Source organism: Euprymna scolopes, chromosome 28, assembly GCF_053919585.1.
Source record: "Euprymna scolopes isolate OS-2025 chromosome 28, ASM5391958v1, whole genome shotgun sequence".
Classification (NCBI taxonomy): domain Eukaryota; kingdom Metazoa; phylum Mollusca; class Cephalopoda; order Sepiida; family Sepiolidae; genus Euprymna; species Euprymna scolopes.
In genome coordinates this window covers 52,111,903-52,126,751 of record NC_136509.1, presented here as the reverse complement: position 1 = coordinate 52,126,751, position 14,849 = coordinate 52,111,903, and the positions used below count along the sequence as shown (strand labels likewise).

The following is a 14,849-nucleotide window of genomic DNA, read 5'->3' as shown; positions in this document are numbered from 1 at the left end:
AGTATACTAATTTGGTATTCAGTCTTTTTGTTTTGTTTAACCTCAGTCGAAGTTCACACACACACATATATATGGGGGAATTCTGGACAAGAACCCAAATTTCTGTAATCTGTAAAAGAAAATAACTCCAACTAAATTTTGATTTAGTCTAATGTATGGCTGTCAGACTCCTTAGATTTGGGAAGTTTATAAAATTTGAAACTTTTCCACAAAACATTTGAAATATTAGGTTTGTTTTTTTTTTTTTTGTTTTTTTAAAATAACAATGAGTCTACAGTAGAATTATATTTGTTATTTATTTACCTCCCTATAAGGATAGCTGGCTGCGAGATAGGTTTAGATAATTGTCTTTATTAAATCACATGGGTATTCATGGCTGCCAACACTTATCCATTCAAATTTTCTCAATCTAGGAGAGTGGTCTCCTTTAAACTAAGAATATTTTTTTTAATTTATGAAAGTAATTCACTGTCGTTTTTTATGATTATTTCAAGAATCTCCCTCTTCCAACACAAATTTAAAAAAAATAAATATATATTAGAAAAGTAATTCTAAGAAAATATTTGAGTTGATAATTGAGATCCACCCTTGATTTTTTTTTTTTTTTTTTTTTTTTTTTTTTAATGCTAATTAATGGATTATGAATTGCCCATTGAATAAATTGAAAGAACCCTCACCCACTTCTAAATTTGTAGAATATTCTATATTCAATATCTCATGAAGTTGATTTTATTAGTCACGCTGAAACTTTCAAAAGTTTTTCATAATTCATTGATGGTAATTAAAGAATTTCTTTTGTATCTCTATTGTAATTTCCATATGAGCGGAATGGAAATCCTCTGCTAGCATGCATTTTAGGTGGGCTATATGTCTCTTTAATACAAGTTGAAAGTTAAGATTTTTAGATTAAGGCAATGTAATTGCTTTTGCAAAGGTGGCTAGTTCAAATAAGATATGGTAGATTGCTTTACTTTAAAAAAGAAGGAAAGGTAAAATTAATTTCTGAACTGAATAATTTTGCACCACTTTTTATATCTTATATGATTAAAAATCAAGATATAATACTTATTCAGATTTTGATCTAAATTCATTACGATTTTGATTCTAGAAAATGTGAATTTTAAAGACTTAAGGTGTCTTAAGAAGAAATTGAAATTCAGGCAATCTTGCTTAATTGGTATTTATTGTTTATGGATCAAATTTGAAATATTTGAATTTTCAATTGGGATGTTGTACCCATGTTATGTTACTTAAAATTCTGTAAAATATTTTAAAGCTTAAGTTTAGGGAATATGTATTCATTGATGTCTAATACTTAATAAAATTTCACAGAAAATGAAATATAGACCACATTATCCACCCTTATGCCTAGTAGTTATATTTCAAATTTGATAATTTGAACGTACTTAACTTTATACAAATAAAATGTATGAAGTAATAAAACTAGTACTACTTTAAATGTCTTGCATATTTTTTATTTAATGTATATATAATTACACTAACAAATGAAAAACATTATCTCTCTAAAAATAATAAAATAACTTATATGCCTGTATTTACACCTGCATGTGACTTGCATTTTTATTGACTGTTACTTGATTTATTGAAATCAAAAATACAAAAAAAAAATTTACTTAAATCTACCAGAATGCATTTCCTTCACTTTATAAACAAATATGCTATTTTAATCTTTAAGTTGTTGGAAAAGAAAAGTTGATGACCAAACAATGCAATAATAAATTTTAATTTGGAAAATGATTAAAAGAAAAAAATGACGACAAAGACTTAGATAATACGGGTTAGATAAAGTTATTTTTCATGTTTGTTATGCTAAGAGAGGATAACCAATTTGTGTGCAAGAAGTTTAAAACAATGCAGATTGATGAGAACTCTGAAAAAATTTTATCTGGATGGTAAAGCGATTGAGGCTGTTAAAGTTTTGTTAGCTTAGTGATATTGTTGGAGCACAGGTTGGAGCAGGTGTTAGTGTAATTGTAAGAATTAAGAATGAATTGAATAAATTTAAGAAACTTCTATTACTAACCAGCAGAGCGTTGCTATTGTTGACAAAGAAAAAACTTTATTAGATGTGTACATGCAGTGTGATAATACCTGGATAGTGAACATTGATGACATGTGTTGCATGAAGAGAAATGATGTCTGGATGATATGATGGATGTGTAATGTAAGTTTCGAAGACAATCTTACATCTGATGACCTCAGGAAGATTAAATCTAGACAGTATAGGGAGATGTTTACAAAAGAGTATACTCTAATGGTATGTTTATGTTGAAAGAATGAGTCTTGCCACATATGCACTTACAGTTCCAACAAACATATACAGAATGTTGGAGTCTTTTGTTTCCTTTGAATTTGTTTTGAGCTATTTTATTTTTTGTACTTGTGAGCCACTGTGAACTCCATCGGCAGCCACTAATGTGAAAGACAATGACACTGCCAGAAAAAAAGATGAAAGAAAAAGATCATTGAAACAGTGTTGGAGTTGGTATTTGTTGTTGAACATGGAAACACATCCTCCTGATGAGACTGAGGAAAATCTGAAATGTGGATTGATGTGGATTCTAAAAACTTTTTCTTCCACAAATGTGGACGTTCAAACTTATCTTCCACAAAAAAAAAAAGTCAAAATATGAAACTTTTAGAAATAGGTCTCTTCTACCTCTTTTCGTAATGATTAAACATTTTTTTTTTTTTTTTTTTTTTTTAGAGGTGAGTCTGGAGCAGGAAAAACTGAAAATACCAAGAAAGTCATCCAATATCTGGCGTATGTGGCAGCATCTTCTCGAGCAGCTAACAACCGAGCATCAGTTGCAAACCTTCATGGTTCGGTATGTGTGTTTATTTAATGGATGCCATGGTTCTTTTTCAATAGTCAACTTATCTCTATTTAGTGTCTTTGTTAGTATAGCAACACAATTGCTTGTATTTGATGTCTTTAAAAAAAAAAGTCTAAAAGTTATCACATTCTAAAATTACACAACTTGGATTAATATTTACTAACGTTAAAAGGATTTTTCCATTTTTTTGTACATGTAAGCAAGAATCATTAATATTAAAATATGAAAAGCTGATATCAAACATTTCATTTCTGTATATTTTAATTTTGTTATTATAAACAATTTTTTGTCTTGCATTAAATTGATAGATCACTACAATTCTTTTAATCAAGTTAAATATTAAAGTAAAATAATTATTCCAAGTATCTTGATAAACATGTATATTTTATTTGCTCCATAATGTTCTATATTAAACGCCTCCTAGTCTGAGATCTACAACTTGAAGAAATCCAGCTAACAACCAAATGCTGCATCTACCAGGCCCTTGTTCAAACAATTTTTCTTTATGGGTGCAAAACCTGGCCCCTGTGAGTATCTGACTTTCAAAGGCTGGAAGTCCTTGGTCAGTGGTGTCTTCAGCACTCCAACCATGTCTCAAATACCACAATTCATGCATGAGTTAAGCTTCCTAAACTTGAGGAAGTACTTATCAAGAGGCTCAGATGATTTGAGCACGCACTTCATCAGCTAGCAACTCCTAATTCACAAGACAATAGCACCAACACCACTTATTGAATGGTACAAGTGTTATGGTCAACTGAGAACTTCAAAGCTGATTTGGAAGCTGCAATTGGTCCTTGTGTCTTTGATGTGTGGTGATGAAATTAGGAATGGTTAAACAGACCTGGATGGACTGCTTTGACTCTTGATACAGTGAATTCACTTGGAGCTGGCTCCATCCATCCTGAGTGAATGTGGTACAAGTATAACTTAAGGCCTATGTAAAGATATGCTTTTAAATTTTTTTAAAATGTTGCATAAAGTAGATCTGTTGCTATTTTCATTAACAAATAACTAAAAATTAAATTAATCTTTTTTTTTTCTAAAAAGTATTTTAAGTTTTTTTTTTTTTTTTTTTTTTTTTTTTTGCCCCAATAAAAAAAAAAAAACTGCTCCAAACGTAATATTTTATGCTTCAAAACTAGAAATTATATTAGTAATTTTAATGAGGACATTAATTAACTTTCTTACAAAAGTATTTTTACATTAATTTTGTAACATTTTTTTATTTGGTAAAAGCTTTCATTTTTTTTTTTTTTTTTTTTATAATAAATTAAATGTTAATGCATTTAAAAACTCTAGACATAATTATAAAAAAATTTTAGCAATGTTTTTATTAAAAATATCATTTGAAATATCAACTTAAATTTCATGCAACAGATATTTTTTTAAAAGGGTGGGTATGAGATAGGCGTTTGGGTCTCAGTTGCATATTATAAGCAGGTCTTTAATATAGAACACTATGTTTTCCTCACAATTAAGATTTTTTTTTTATCCAAGTTGAGAAATGTAGAACTTTCTCTGTTGCATTCTATTTTGTGTTTTGATTTTTGTGTTGTCCAATCTGTAGTCTTAATTTGTATCTTTTTTGTATCATTTTAAACAGAGCTTTTGACAGCAATGAGAAAATGAGTCTTTATTTTTATCACATAGAAAAGTTACTGTAAAGATGGAGATGGAAATCATTTTATATTTAAATTCCTTTTATTTCCATTTTATGCTAAATTTTATTTCTCCAGCAAAAATATTTAATATACTTTTAATTGAACTTAAAATGTCTAAACAAATTTGTACTATTAAATGAACATGCAGCATATCATTTTTTAATTTTAAAAATTCTTTTAACTTAAATCAAAAATTAGGATTTAAAAAAAAAAAAAATTTTTGAAGTAGGCTTTAAAATTTTTCTAGTTATTTTACATTTGGTGCTTCAAGACAACAATTCTCAATAAATACAGTGAATACAATTCTAATTATATTTTATGACAACTTATTGTGTAGAAAAGTATTTAAGTTTTAGTGAAAAAACTAAAACATTAGCTTCAGAATAAAATTCGATTTAGTTATCTTTTCTTGTCAGTTTCTACTTAATTTTTTATCTTGGCCTCATGTAAACATTCAAAATCTTTACAATTTTCAAAAATATGAAAACAATCTTAAATAAAACCAAGTACTTATTTTCACTAAAATTTTAACTATTAAATTTCTATACAGTAACAAATGTTCATGACATAAAATTAGAATCCTATTTACTAGAGGATTGTAATATCAACAAGCACCATTGTTAACTTATCTTAAAAGGGGTCAAAATATTTGGTCCAAGAAAAATTATAGACTTGACTCATTAATGCTGAGCTCTTAAATATTAAATATTTGCATTAAATGTTTACAAAATAATCTTGTTCAGTGCCACAAAATATTTAAATGTAATTTGTCATAAATATTTAATCTTTTTTTTTAAAAGTAATTTTGCTTTTTATTTGGAGCAAAGTTTTAAAATATTGATTTTTGTTAATGAAAAACATCCTGGTTAACAATAACTTTAAGGGAATTCTTTAAAAAAAAAAAAAAAAAAAAAAAAAAAATGCTGCTCAGCACTATATTGAAACAACGTATTGGACAAAAAACACTTCCAAATTATGCATAATTTTAGTTGTAGTTTTTTAAAAAAAAAATTACACCAAAGTTTAGATATATATTTAACAAAAAAATTACTGTCAGTGATTTTTTTTTTTTTTTTCTCTCAACAATTTTACTATTTTCAACACTTTTACTGATGCATTATGAAAAAGTTGTTATATACCATATATTTCAGCATGTAAGGCAACCGTCAAGGTACAACATTGGAAACAATTTTACTAGATTTATTGTATATCAGTTGTATAAGACCTGCTAAATCACAAAACGATGTTTAACTTAGGCTAGAGATTGCAACACTCGCTATCTTATGAAATATTGTTTTTTAAAGATGATTTTTGAACTTTAAGGGTCATCTTATACGCTGAAATATACAGTGCGTGTGTAATATATATATATATTCTGGGGAGTGGTGAAAAAAGTTTGGCGAGCAGGGTGGGCTGTATTATCTCCACACACACCATCACCACCAAATAAGAAGGCAAAATATTTTTGTAAGTAAAATATTCAATCATATTGCAGCGGTCAAAATAATTCTGTATCAGTAAAGGTGTAAATAAAACGCATCCATGTTGAAAACATCAAAAAATTTGTTCTTTAAAGTAGATTTATGTAACAAGTTGTTGAGCAGCACTTTTTTTTTTTTTTTTTTTTGGAAGTTTCCTAAAATTAATATGAACCAAACTAGTGTTTTCTTTACCCTTAACGTCCCAATAACAATCTTAAATGTTTTTATTTTCTTTAAATGTTATACTTGGGTTTTTTATTTATTTATTTTTTTCCTGGCTTAATATTTTCTCTCTGCGGCTGAGATATTTTTGGAATATAAAAATTCTATTTTTGCGATAACAATCTTTGGTAACTATAATAAATGATTATAATTTTATGTTAGACTTATTATTGTTGGAAACAAATTTCTTAATAAAATTGTGACCACTTATATGTGCGTGTTTTTTTCCACTATATCACTCGCACAGCAAATTTTTTTAATCTTATTTACTTACTATTAAATATTTATTAAACTCCAAAATGCAATAGCATGAAATACTAAACCAAAATTTTCAAAAATACATTGCAAAATTTTTAATCCATTATGCATTTGTTTTTTTTTTTAACCAGTCAGATTAATCTTTTATTTAAAAAATAAAAAATAAAAAAGTCTCTTTAAAATTTGAAAGCAATGTGACGGCATTTAAATCATTAAATAAAAAGTAATCTCTGGCTTTTAAAATTAACGAATTTCCATGTATTAAATAAAAAGTTTTGGAAGCGGTTAACATTCAGTAACTTAAAATAGCATTACTTTCATTAAAAGAATTATAGTTTAGTAGCAATTTGGTTAAATTAACAATTAAATGATCAAATGATATAATAGTAATTTTAACTTGCAAAATTTTATTTAAGCAACAAACAAAACCTGATTTCATGACTCCAGAGCAACACAGAGTAGACACAGCTAGAAATTAGAATTAACTTTCTGTAATTATTTACCTGCTCCTCCTCACAAAATTGACCATGATACAAGGTCAGACTTATTGTGAGAAGTGTAGCCATTACTGAATTCCACATTGGTGTTCATGCTTGGTAAACATAAAAATTGCCTTGGTTTGTAAGGATTTCTTCCTATGACTGAGGACAGTTTTACATTTATGAAAACGTAATTTACTGTAGTTACTTAAGATTGTTATTTCAAAAGTAGCAATAGAATTATTGCATGGCAAAATAAGATTTTAATGAATCATTTCTTGGGTTTGTGTATTTTAAATATAAATTCTCAAACAAAACATTTGTTTTAAGTAAAGTTTTCTTTTTTGTGCTATGTGCATTACTTCCCTTGATTGGAAATCTTCATTAGAACTTTATTGTAATACATGACTTGAATTGAGGTGGAGATAATGCCAAAATCACCAGAACCAGCCAAATCCAAAAGAGGTAACATAAGAAAGGTAACAATCACAAAGTTCTAGTGAAGAATTCTTGTCAACAGGAACTAATACATAAAACAGCTTTTGGTTTTAACAAAATATTTAGGATAACTAATTAAATTATTCTATTTAATGGTTCCAATTCCAACATGGTATGGAAAAAAATGTCTTGCATCTAAAAATTTATTTTCATATTGCTTTTTCTTTATTCAATTTTGGTATTTGGGTGTATTCTGGATTTCGAGGTAGTTAACATTAAGCAATATCTCTTACTTGTCATCCATGCAGCCCAGTCCGAGGGTTGACATCAACCAGGTTGCATCCAGTTAGTTTTTTTTTTATGTACTACACTCTGTCTACTACACTCAATGCTATTCAAATCCATTATGGAGTTGATGCAAGAGGTGGTATGCTGTATATGACATAGCCATCTAGTAGAATGTATAGCATCCTAAATCTCCTCATCAATGCCAAGTTCTTGATAAAGCATAATTGATGGGGTCTTTTTTTCCAGTTTGCTGCAGCCACACAACCACCTGAACATTGCATGATCGCTATACCATGATCAAATGATAAAGAATGCATTAATTAGAAAAAGCACAATGTTGGGGGTTAATGGACATGTTTTTTTCTGGTCCATCACCCCAGTCTTGGGACCATCCTAACTTTGTGGTTAAGTGATTACCACCACAATGCTAGGAGGAATTTAGTAACTGCTTTCCCAGACTTAATATTTGAGTTGATGTTATTTTAGTATTGCTGGTTGATTAGAGTAGCTTAAGTTAAGGCGAATGAATATCGAAGACAAAAATACAAAAAGTTTTTATAAAGGTTGCTGGTACTTATCATTCCATATTAAAATCTATTAAATCAACTGTCTTGGAATAACGGAGAGCAGACAATGGTATTGTTAGATATATATTTTTAAAAAAAAATTAGTTTAACTGCAAAAAATGTTTAAAATGTTAAAGACAGACAATAGTAAAAAAATTCACAAAATATGTCTCACTTGTTATAACAAGTTCCATAGAAATTTGTAAGTTAAAATATCGACCGCAGTTTAACTTTTTTATACTGTGAAGTATCTGTGGGCACATTTTGAAGAATACACCAAGCCAAATGGTCATTGTTTAACTTTGTTTATATAAATAGAAAATAGTGTCTCAAAATATTACTACTGCTACAGTTGACTCATTTTTATTGATAGAATTTACCCTTCCCATTTACATGAGTATTTATTTCTCTCCCATGATGAGAAATGTGACATATGGGTAAGAAATTAGGATTGAAGTATCGGTGCTCATTAGGAAGTGCAAAACATGCCTGGACAACCTCAGCATCATTTCCCAATAGGGGAACCTCAGATTAGCAATAAACTTCTCAAAGAAAGCAAAGCAAAGCTTAGGACTAAAATCAGCAGTCTAGGCCATTTCAGAAATGGCCTAGATTGTTGATTTTGGTGCCTTGGAAACTGATCCTGAAGCAAAGTTATGCCAAGAAAATTATTTTTGCATTCCTAAACACTACAATCATTGCTTTATATGTAGATGGCTTTAACTTGTGGCAGAATGTTGGAATGGGAACCTATAAAGTGAATTGTTACCATTTAAAATTTGACTTGACATTTAAATTTTTCTTTTTTTTTCTTTTTTTTTTTTTTTTCCCCCCTCTCAATTTTCATTAAAACAATTTTAATATTTAACATTACTATTTAATCAATCTGTTAATAAAAATGAAAACTCTTATAATATTAGTAAGAAATATTTAACATTTGAATTTGTAATTTTTAAAAACTTAAATTATTTGAGAATTTATAGAATTACTTTGCATCTGTATTAGAAATTTAAATTGATTCAATAACTTGCAGGCTTTTATGGTTGCTTATCTTTCATTGTTTTCTTTTTTACTGTACAAATACTAGTAAGCTAAATATTTTTAAATAGAACGTTTTCACCTTTTAATTAACAAAGTGTAACAATTTATTTAAAATTGTTTTAAAATAAAAAGAATGTTAAAGAATTCTTTATGACAGCTTATTGGGTTTTAATTTGATAATCTATTTTAAAATGCTCCAAATTCTTATTTTAGGCAAACAATGACATTAGTATTGTAATTTTTTACATTTTATCTATGAGGGATGATCTTACTTTTTGAAATGAGTGTAAAAAGGTGATAACATAACCCAAACAGAAAATACTGTAACATAATTTTTTTTTTTTTTTTTTTTTTTTAAATGTTAGTCAGGCAAAAATGTATTTAGTTTCATCAAATTAAGAACAGCAGAAGTGTAGAACATTTCCTGATGAAACTAAATTCAAAAATGATAAAAAGGGATGAATTGAGATATGATTTTTTGGCAACTATCAGATGAAATATTTAATTTGATTTGCATATTAAGTGTAAATGTTTTGTGCAAACTTTTTTATTGAGGAAATAATTAAAACTGGGACATTCTCAAATAAATGATTTTTTTTAGCTAAACAAATTTAGATAACCTTACCAAATAAGAATTTGTTTCCCAAAACTGCATGTTAAAACCGGTAACTATTAAAACTTGTAATACAAATAAACTTTTTCTAAAGTTTTCAATTGATTTCTAATTTAATAACTTTAGTTTCTCAGCTTTATTTTTGTTATATTTAATTCTAATTTTTGACAAGTCTACTCAACATTTCTACCCTTTTTTTTTTTTTTTTTTTTTTTAATTCAACTTAAATGTTTCCGTTTTAAAATGTCTAAAAGCATTTCTGTCTCTAATCTGTAAATTTGAACACCTAAGATTCATTTACTTTACAATTAATCCATTGAAATTTTGGACTCATAATACCAAAGGCATCTTCAAAATGATAAACTGAAAAAAAAAAAAGTTTGGCTTAATTTTTGTTTCCTATTATATTTATGATTGAATAAACAAACAAATTGTTTTTGTAAGCAAAATGAATAAAATGTTTTTATGCGGATTTTAAACTTTTTCTGCAATATTTATTTTAATAAAAACTAGCAGGAAGAGCAGACGTTGCTCAGGATTTAATTAAGTAGGCTCTTTTTTCCCCCACTATGCTTATACGGCCATAATACCCTTTTTCTTTTTTACTGCCCCTAAAATTTTATTCTATAATGTATGTGAAAGGAAATTAAATTTTAGAAAACTGTCTTGTACATATGGTTTTAATTTTTCTTTGAAAATGTTATATGAATGCACTTTTAGTTTTTATAGATTCTTTAATCTTTCTTTGTACAAGAAACACAGATGTATACATACACTTACAGAGATTCAACAAATGAATGTTGGTCTTTAATGTCAAGTGTTGTATCTTATGTATTTCATTGCTCTCTTCCTTTTATCAACAGTTCAGCATAAGACATGTTTTCTCATATGTACACTAGCCCATACCCTAAGTTTTCTCACATTTGCAGATATACAATCACTTACCTAGCTGATTCTGCATCCATGACATTGTGTAACCTGTAACTACCTATGAATTAGTTATTTTATGAATTGGCTTAGAAGTGTCTGACATCAAGTTAAAAATCTCCATAAAACATGTTGATGTTGTTTACAAAAAATATAGAATTTCACTTTGGGGTGCCTTTCATATCATAGATCCATAATTTCCGTCCATTGATTTATTTTCTGCTGTTCCTGATTTGCTGTGAAGAGAACTGTTATTTACTGTTGTCCCACTTCTCGTACATTAGAAACATTTTATACTCCTTAATGATATTTATAACAGTCTACCTCCTCATCCTGCCCATATTTTTTGAGATAACAATCCTCGGTAACTACTGTAAATATGATTCTAATTTTGTTATTATACAGACGGAAAAAGGGGGGTGGGAAGCAAATTCAGTAAAATTTCAAATATAACTTTTCTAACACAATTAGAATTGCTGTTACTGAGGATTATTTCTCAAAGCATTCTCACCTCTTCTTCCAATACTAAATTCCTTCCCTTCCCTCCTGTTGTATCGCACTTGCACTATTGTGTCTGTGTGTCTGCATGAAGGTTGCATGTTTAACTCTTTATCTTTCTATTATCCACTTTCTAGACGAAGGAACTAAATCTTGTAAGTATGCCTGAAACTTTGTACTTATCACCTTCAATAGTAGCCTACATATATTATTATTTATGACGACCATAATTATGTACATACTTGGTGGCACTGTAATCTAAGTCACATTAGCTTGTATTGCAACGCATGCTTATTTCTAACATTTCGCATGTCCTCTGTTTATTATTAACTTAGGCTGTGGCCAAGGACGATTCAGCGACCATGGCACTCTTCTTAAAAAAGGTTGGCACTTTTCGATTTTATTGTCTTTTTCCTTTTTTCTTTTCTAAAATATTTTTATATATAAAAATATGCTCAAGGGGTCTGTTGGTCATGTAAATACAGTGTCATTTGAAGAAAAACAAAAAAACGAATTCTTCATGAATATTCACCTTGGTGAAAATTATGTAGAAAGAAAATTGAAATTCCGTAATAGAATTTGCTAAGACATGAAATGCCTCTGACTGTATCTTAAAGATTAAGGTGAAGTCTACTTTTTTATAGCTTTCTTAAAAGAATAAATCTGATTGGTTGCTTTGAACATTATCACTATTTGATGCGACACAGAACAAGAGAAATGGGTTTATCAACACAAGGGACATTACTCCAGTTAACCAAATGACTTATCCTTTCAATGATTGTCATGTACGTACTACGTTTGGTATTCAGGCTGTTTGCTCATAATTTCACTTTAGACTAATGTGACTACAACATTAAAGGTAAATATACTGAAAAGTGCATTTTATCTTTCCTTGTCGATACAGCTCTATCCAACACTGTTGTTGCAGATATGCCGTCTCGGTTCTATTCCAATCTTAGTATTTGTTCTTGCCTGTCAAATACCCCTGAAGAAAGCGCACCTTAGCAATACACTACTGACACTTGGTATTTATACTTAAGACTGGTTTTAAAGTCAAGTGCATTTCATTTATTGTGTGTGTGTGCGCGTGCGTGCTTCCTTTTGGTTTTTTGAGACAATGGATACCCCCTGTAAGGATACCTGCATGGAGAGTTTATAGTGAAGAATGTATCGTGTAAGTTCCAATGGCACAGGTACTGAGCCATCATTACTTGAATCCGCTGATATGTGAAAGTTCAGTAATACTGAAAGCAGTGTTGGGGTAAGCAGAAGATTAGCATTTAGTTTTCCTTTTAGACTAAAACTAAGGTTCAAGTCTAGTCTATTCTACTATTTAATTCATGACTAGAGTAGTGACAACAGAATTTAAACCTGATATGTCTATGCTTTAAATCAATATACCAGACTATATATTTTATAAACACTAACAGACTAAATCAATACATACTTTCAACTTATATGGTGGGAATGTTAATATTTCTTATCAAGGCTTACTCCAAAATGAGTGGAGATGTTTTTATTTTTTGCAAAGATAAAAATAGATTAAACTAAAGACAGTGACATAAGACCGTAACAAAGGAGGATAGAGATATAAGCGAGAGGAAATAATGATAAAAAAAAAAAAAAAAAGACCTGATTTTATGTATTAGTCATGGATGTCTGAATTGGACAGGGGGTGACAAGAAGCAGCAGACAAACAAAACTTAAAATTTTCTTTAATGTTTATCTGTTAAATATTTAAAAAAAAATAAAAATAAAAATAAAAAATAATGACATTAGCTTAAAGTTGAATATTTTTGTGTCAATGAATTAGTAAAAAAGGAAAAAGATTAGCTCAACAAAAAATGGTAAATTTTTGAAAATATGATTTCTTTTTTAAATACATTTATTGGGAAGAGATACTTTGCCTCAGGACAATAAAATATTGGTCAACAACTGCTTTAAATCCTTGAACAATACAATTTGCTGACAATTTCCACATGAGCCAATCAATAAAATAACGGACAACTCTCACCCATAATTTTAGACTTTCTAGTAAACAATATGCATATATTATAGTTGTTTTGCTTTTTATATATGATCTAACTAAAAGAAATAAGTTTTTACTTAAATTATCATAGAAATAAAACTTAGTTATCTATTAACAGGAACCTGCGGTTTCCAAGTATGCCATTGGTTTTGCTTGGAGGAGGACAGCCATTGATAACTATTAGGTGGATACACACATATACGCTCATCTTTGCTTTTCATGTATTGCATACGTATTGTACAGGAATAATTTGCCTAATTTAATTCTAATAAATGAATATGGAAAACCACTTTCTGCTTGCACTTGCAATTGCTTTACATCAACAATAATTTTAGATTTTCAGCTGAAGATTTGTTCTAAAATCTGGGAGGGCATCAGCTTGCTGACTCTTTTTGCAGCCGATAGGAAACCAGTTTTGTGAGCAAATGTTTTCCGCCAATTTTAATAAGCTTAAATTTTTCTTGTGTTGATTTTTCACACTCTCTTGACATTTGTTTTGTTACAAGACGTTGAAGCTTTTCAAGCTTATATAACCAGACTATGCTACCTGCTTACCTAAAGGTGTCTTCTGGTTGGCTAATGCCACTGCTATGCAGTGGTGCTACCACTCTACTTCTCCAAACATACAATTGTTGTGTAGGAAGCAGGAGGTAATTCCCCACTTTAATACATTCATGTGGAAATAATTGGTATCTGAATTACTCCCATTTCATACTTTTGCATTAATTATATTGGAATGAGCATCATCAGGGCCCTATTGCAGTTGATACCATCACATGGTGTTCTATGCTAAATGCTAACTCATGATGCATCTAAAAAGAAAAAAAAAATATATACCTGTTTGAAATGTTTCAAATTCAAAAATCATAGTTATGGCATTAACTTCTAATAAATTTCATTCTCATTAATTTTGTAGTATAAAATATTACATTTGATGTTTTTTAAATGTTAAACTGAAGTGAATTTTAGTTTACAAATACCTTTTTAGAAAGATGTGAATTTCTGACCAATTGAAATTATCAATATCTTTTGAAATATCAAAAATATTAAATTGACATTATGGGATTTTTTTCCTTAATAAAAAGCACTTTTTGAAATAAACGCTTGTCCAATTCAGTTGCACACTATTAGAAGGCCTTTTGTAAAGAACGTCATAGAATGTTGCCTGCTTCTGGCTCCCTGCACTTCTCACTCGTATAATGATACTTCTGTGTCCTCCCATGAGTGATGCTGGTTTCTATTTAATATATAAGCGATTACATGCGAACAGCCTATAAATGTCCACTTAATAATTATTACAAAAACAAAACCGATCAATATTTACAGACCAAATTACTTTGGGAGAAAATGGGTAATTAATCATAATCAGTAATCTGGTCTGGAAGTGGATGATCATTTTAAATTTATGGAGGAAAATGAACTTCCATTTTAGGCAAAAAAAATTTTTTTTTGTTAAAAGTACTATTTTTATGCATCTTTTTCTAAGC

At 28.9% G+C, this 14,849-nt stretch overlaps 1 protein-coding gene across 3 annotated transcripts in view; it reads left to right on the top strand.

Moving 5' to 3' along the window:
- Positions 1–14,849, top strand: part of LOC145249619 (uncharacterized) — a 156,806-nt gene that overhangs the window by 57,643 nt on the left and 84,314 nt on the right. For 2 of the 3 annotated variants that reach the window (XM_080111348.1, XM_080111347.1), the window contains exons 4-5: positions 2,729–2,849; positions 11,471–11,488. In XM_080111348.1, coding sequence (XP_079967474.1) covers positions 2,729–2,849; positions 11,471–11,488 — 139 coding nt within the window. Of the gene's footprint in view, positions 1–2,728; positions 2,850–11,470; positions 11,489–11,668; positions 11,717–14,849 lie in introns of all 3 variants that reach the window. The other variant, XM_080111346.1, reaches the window with a different exon arrangement.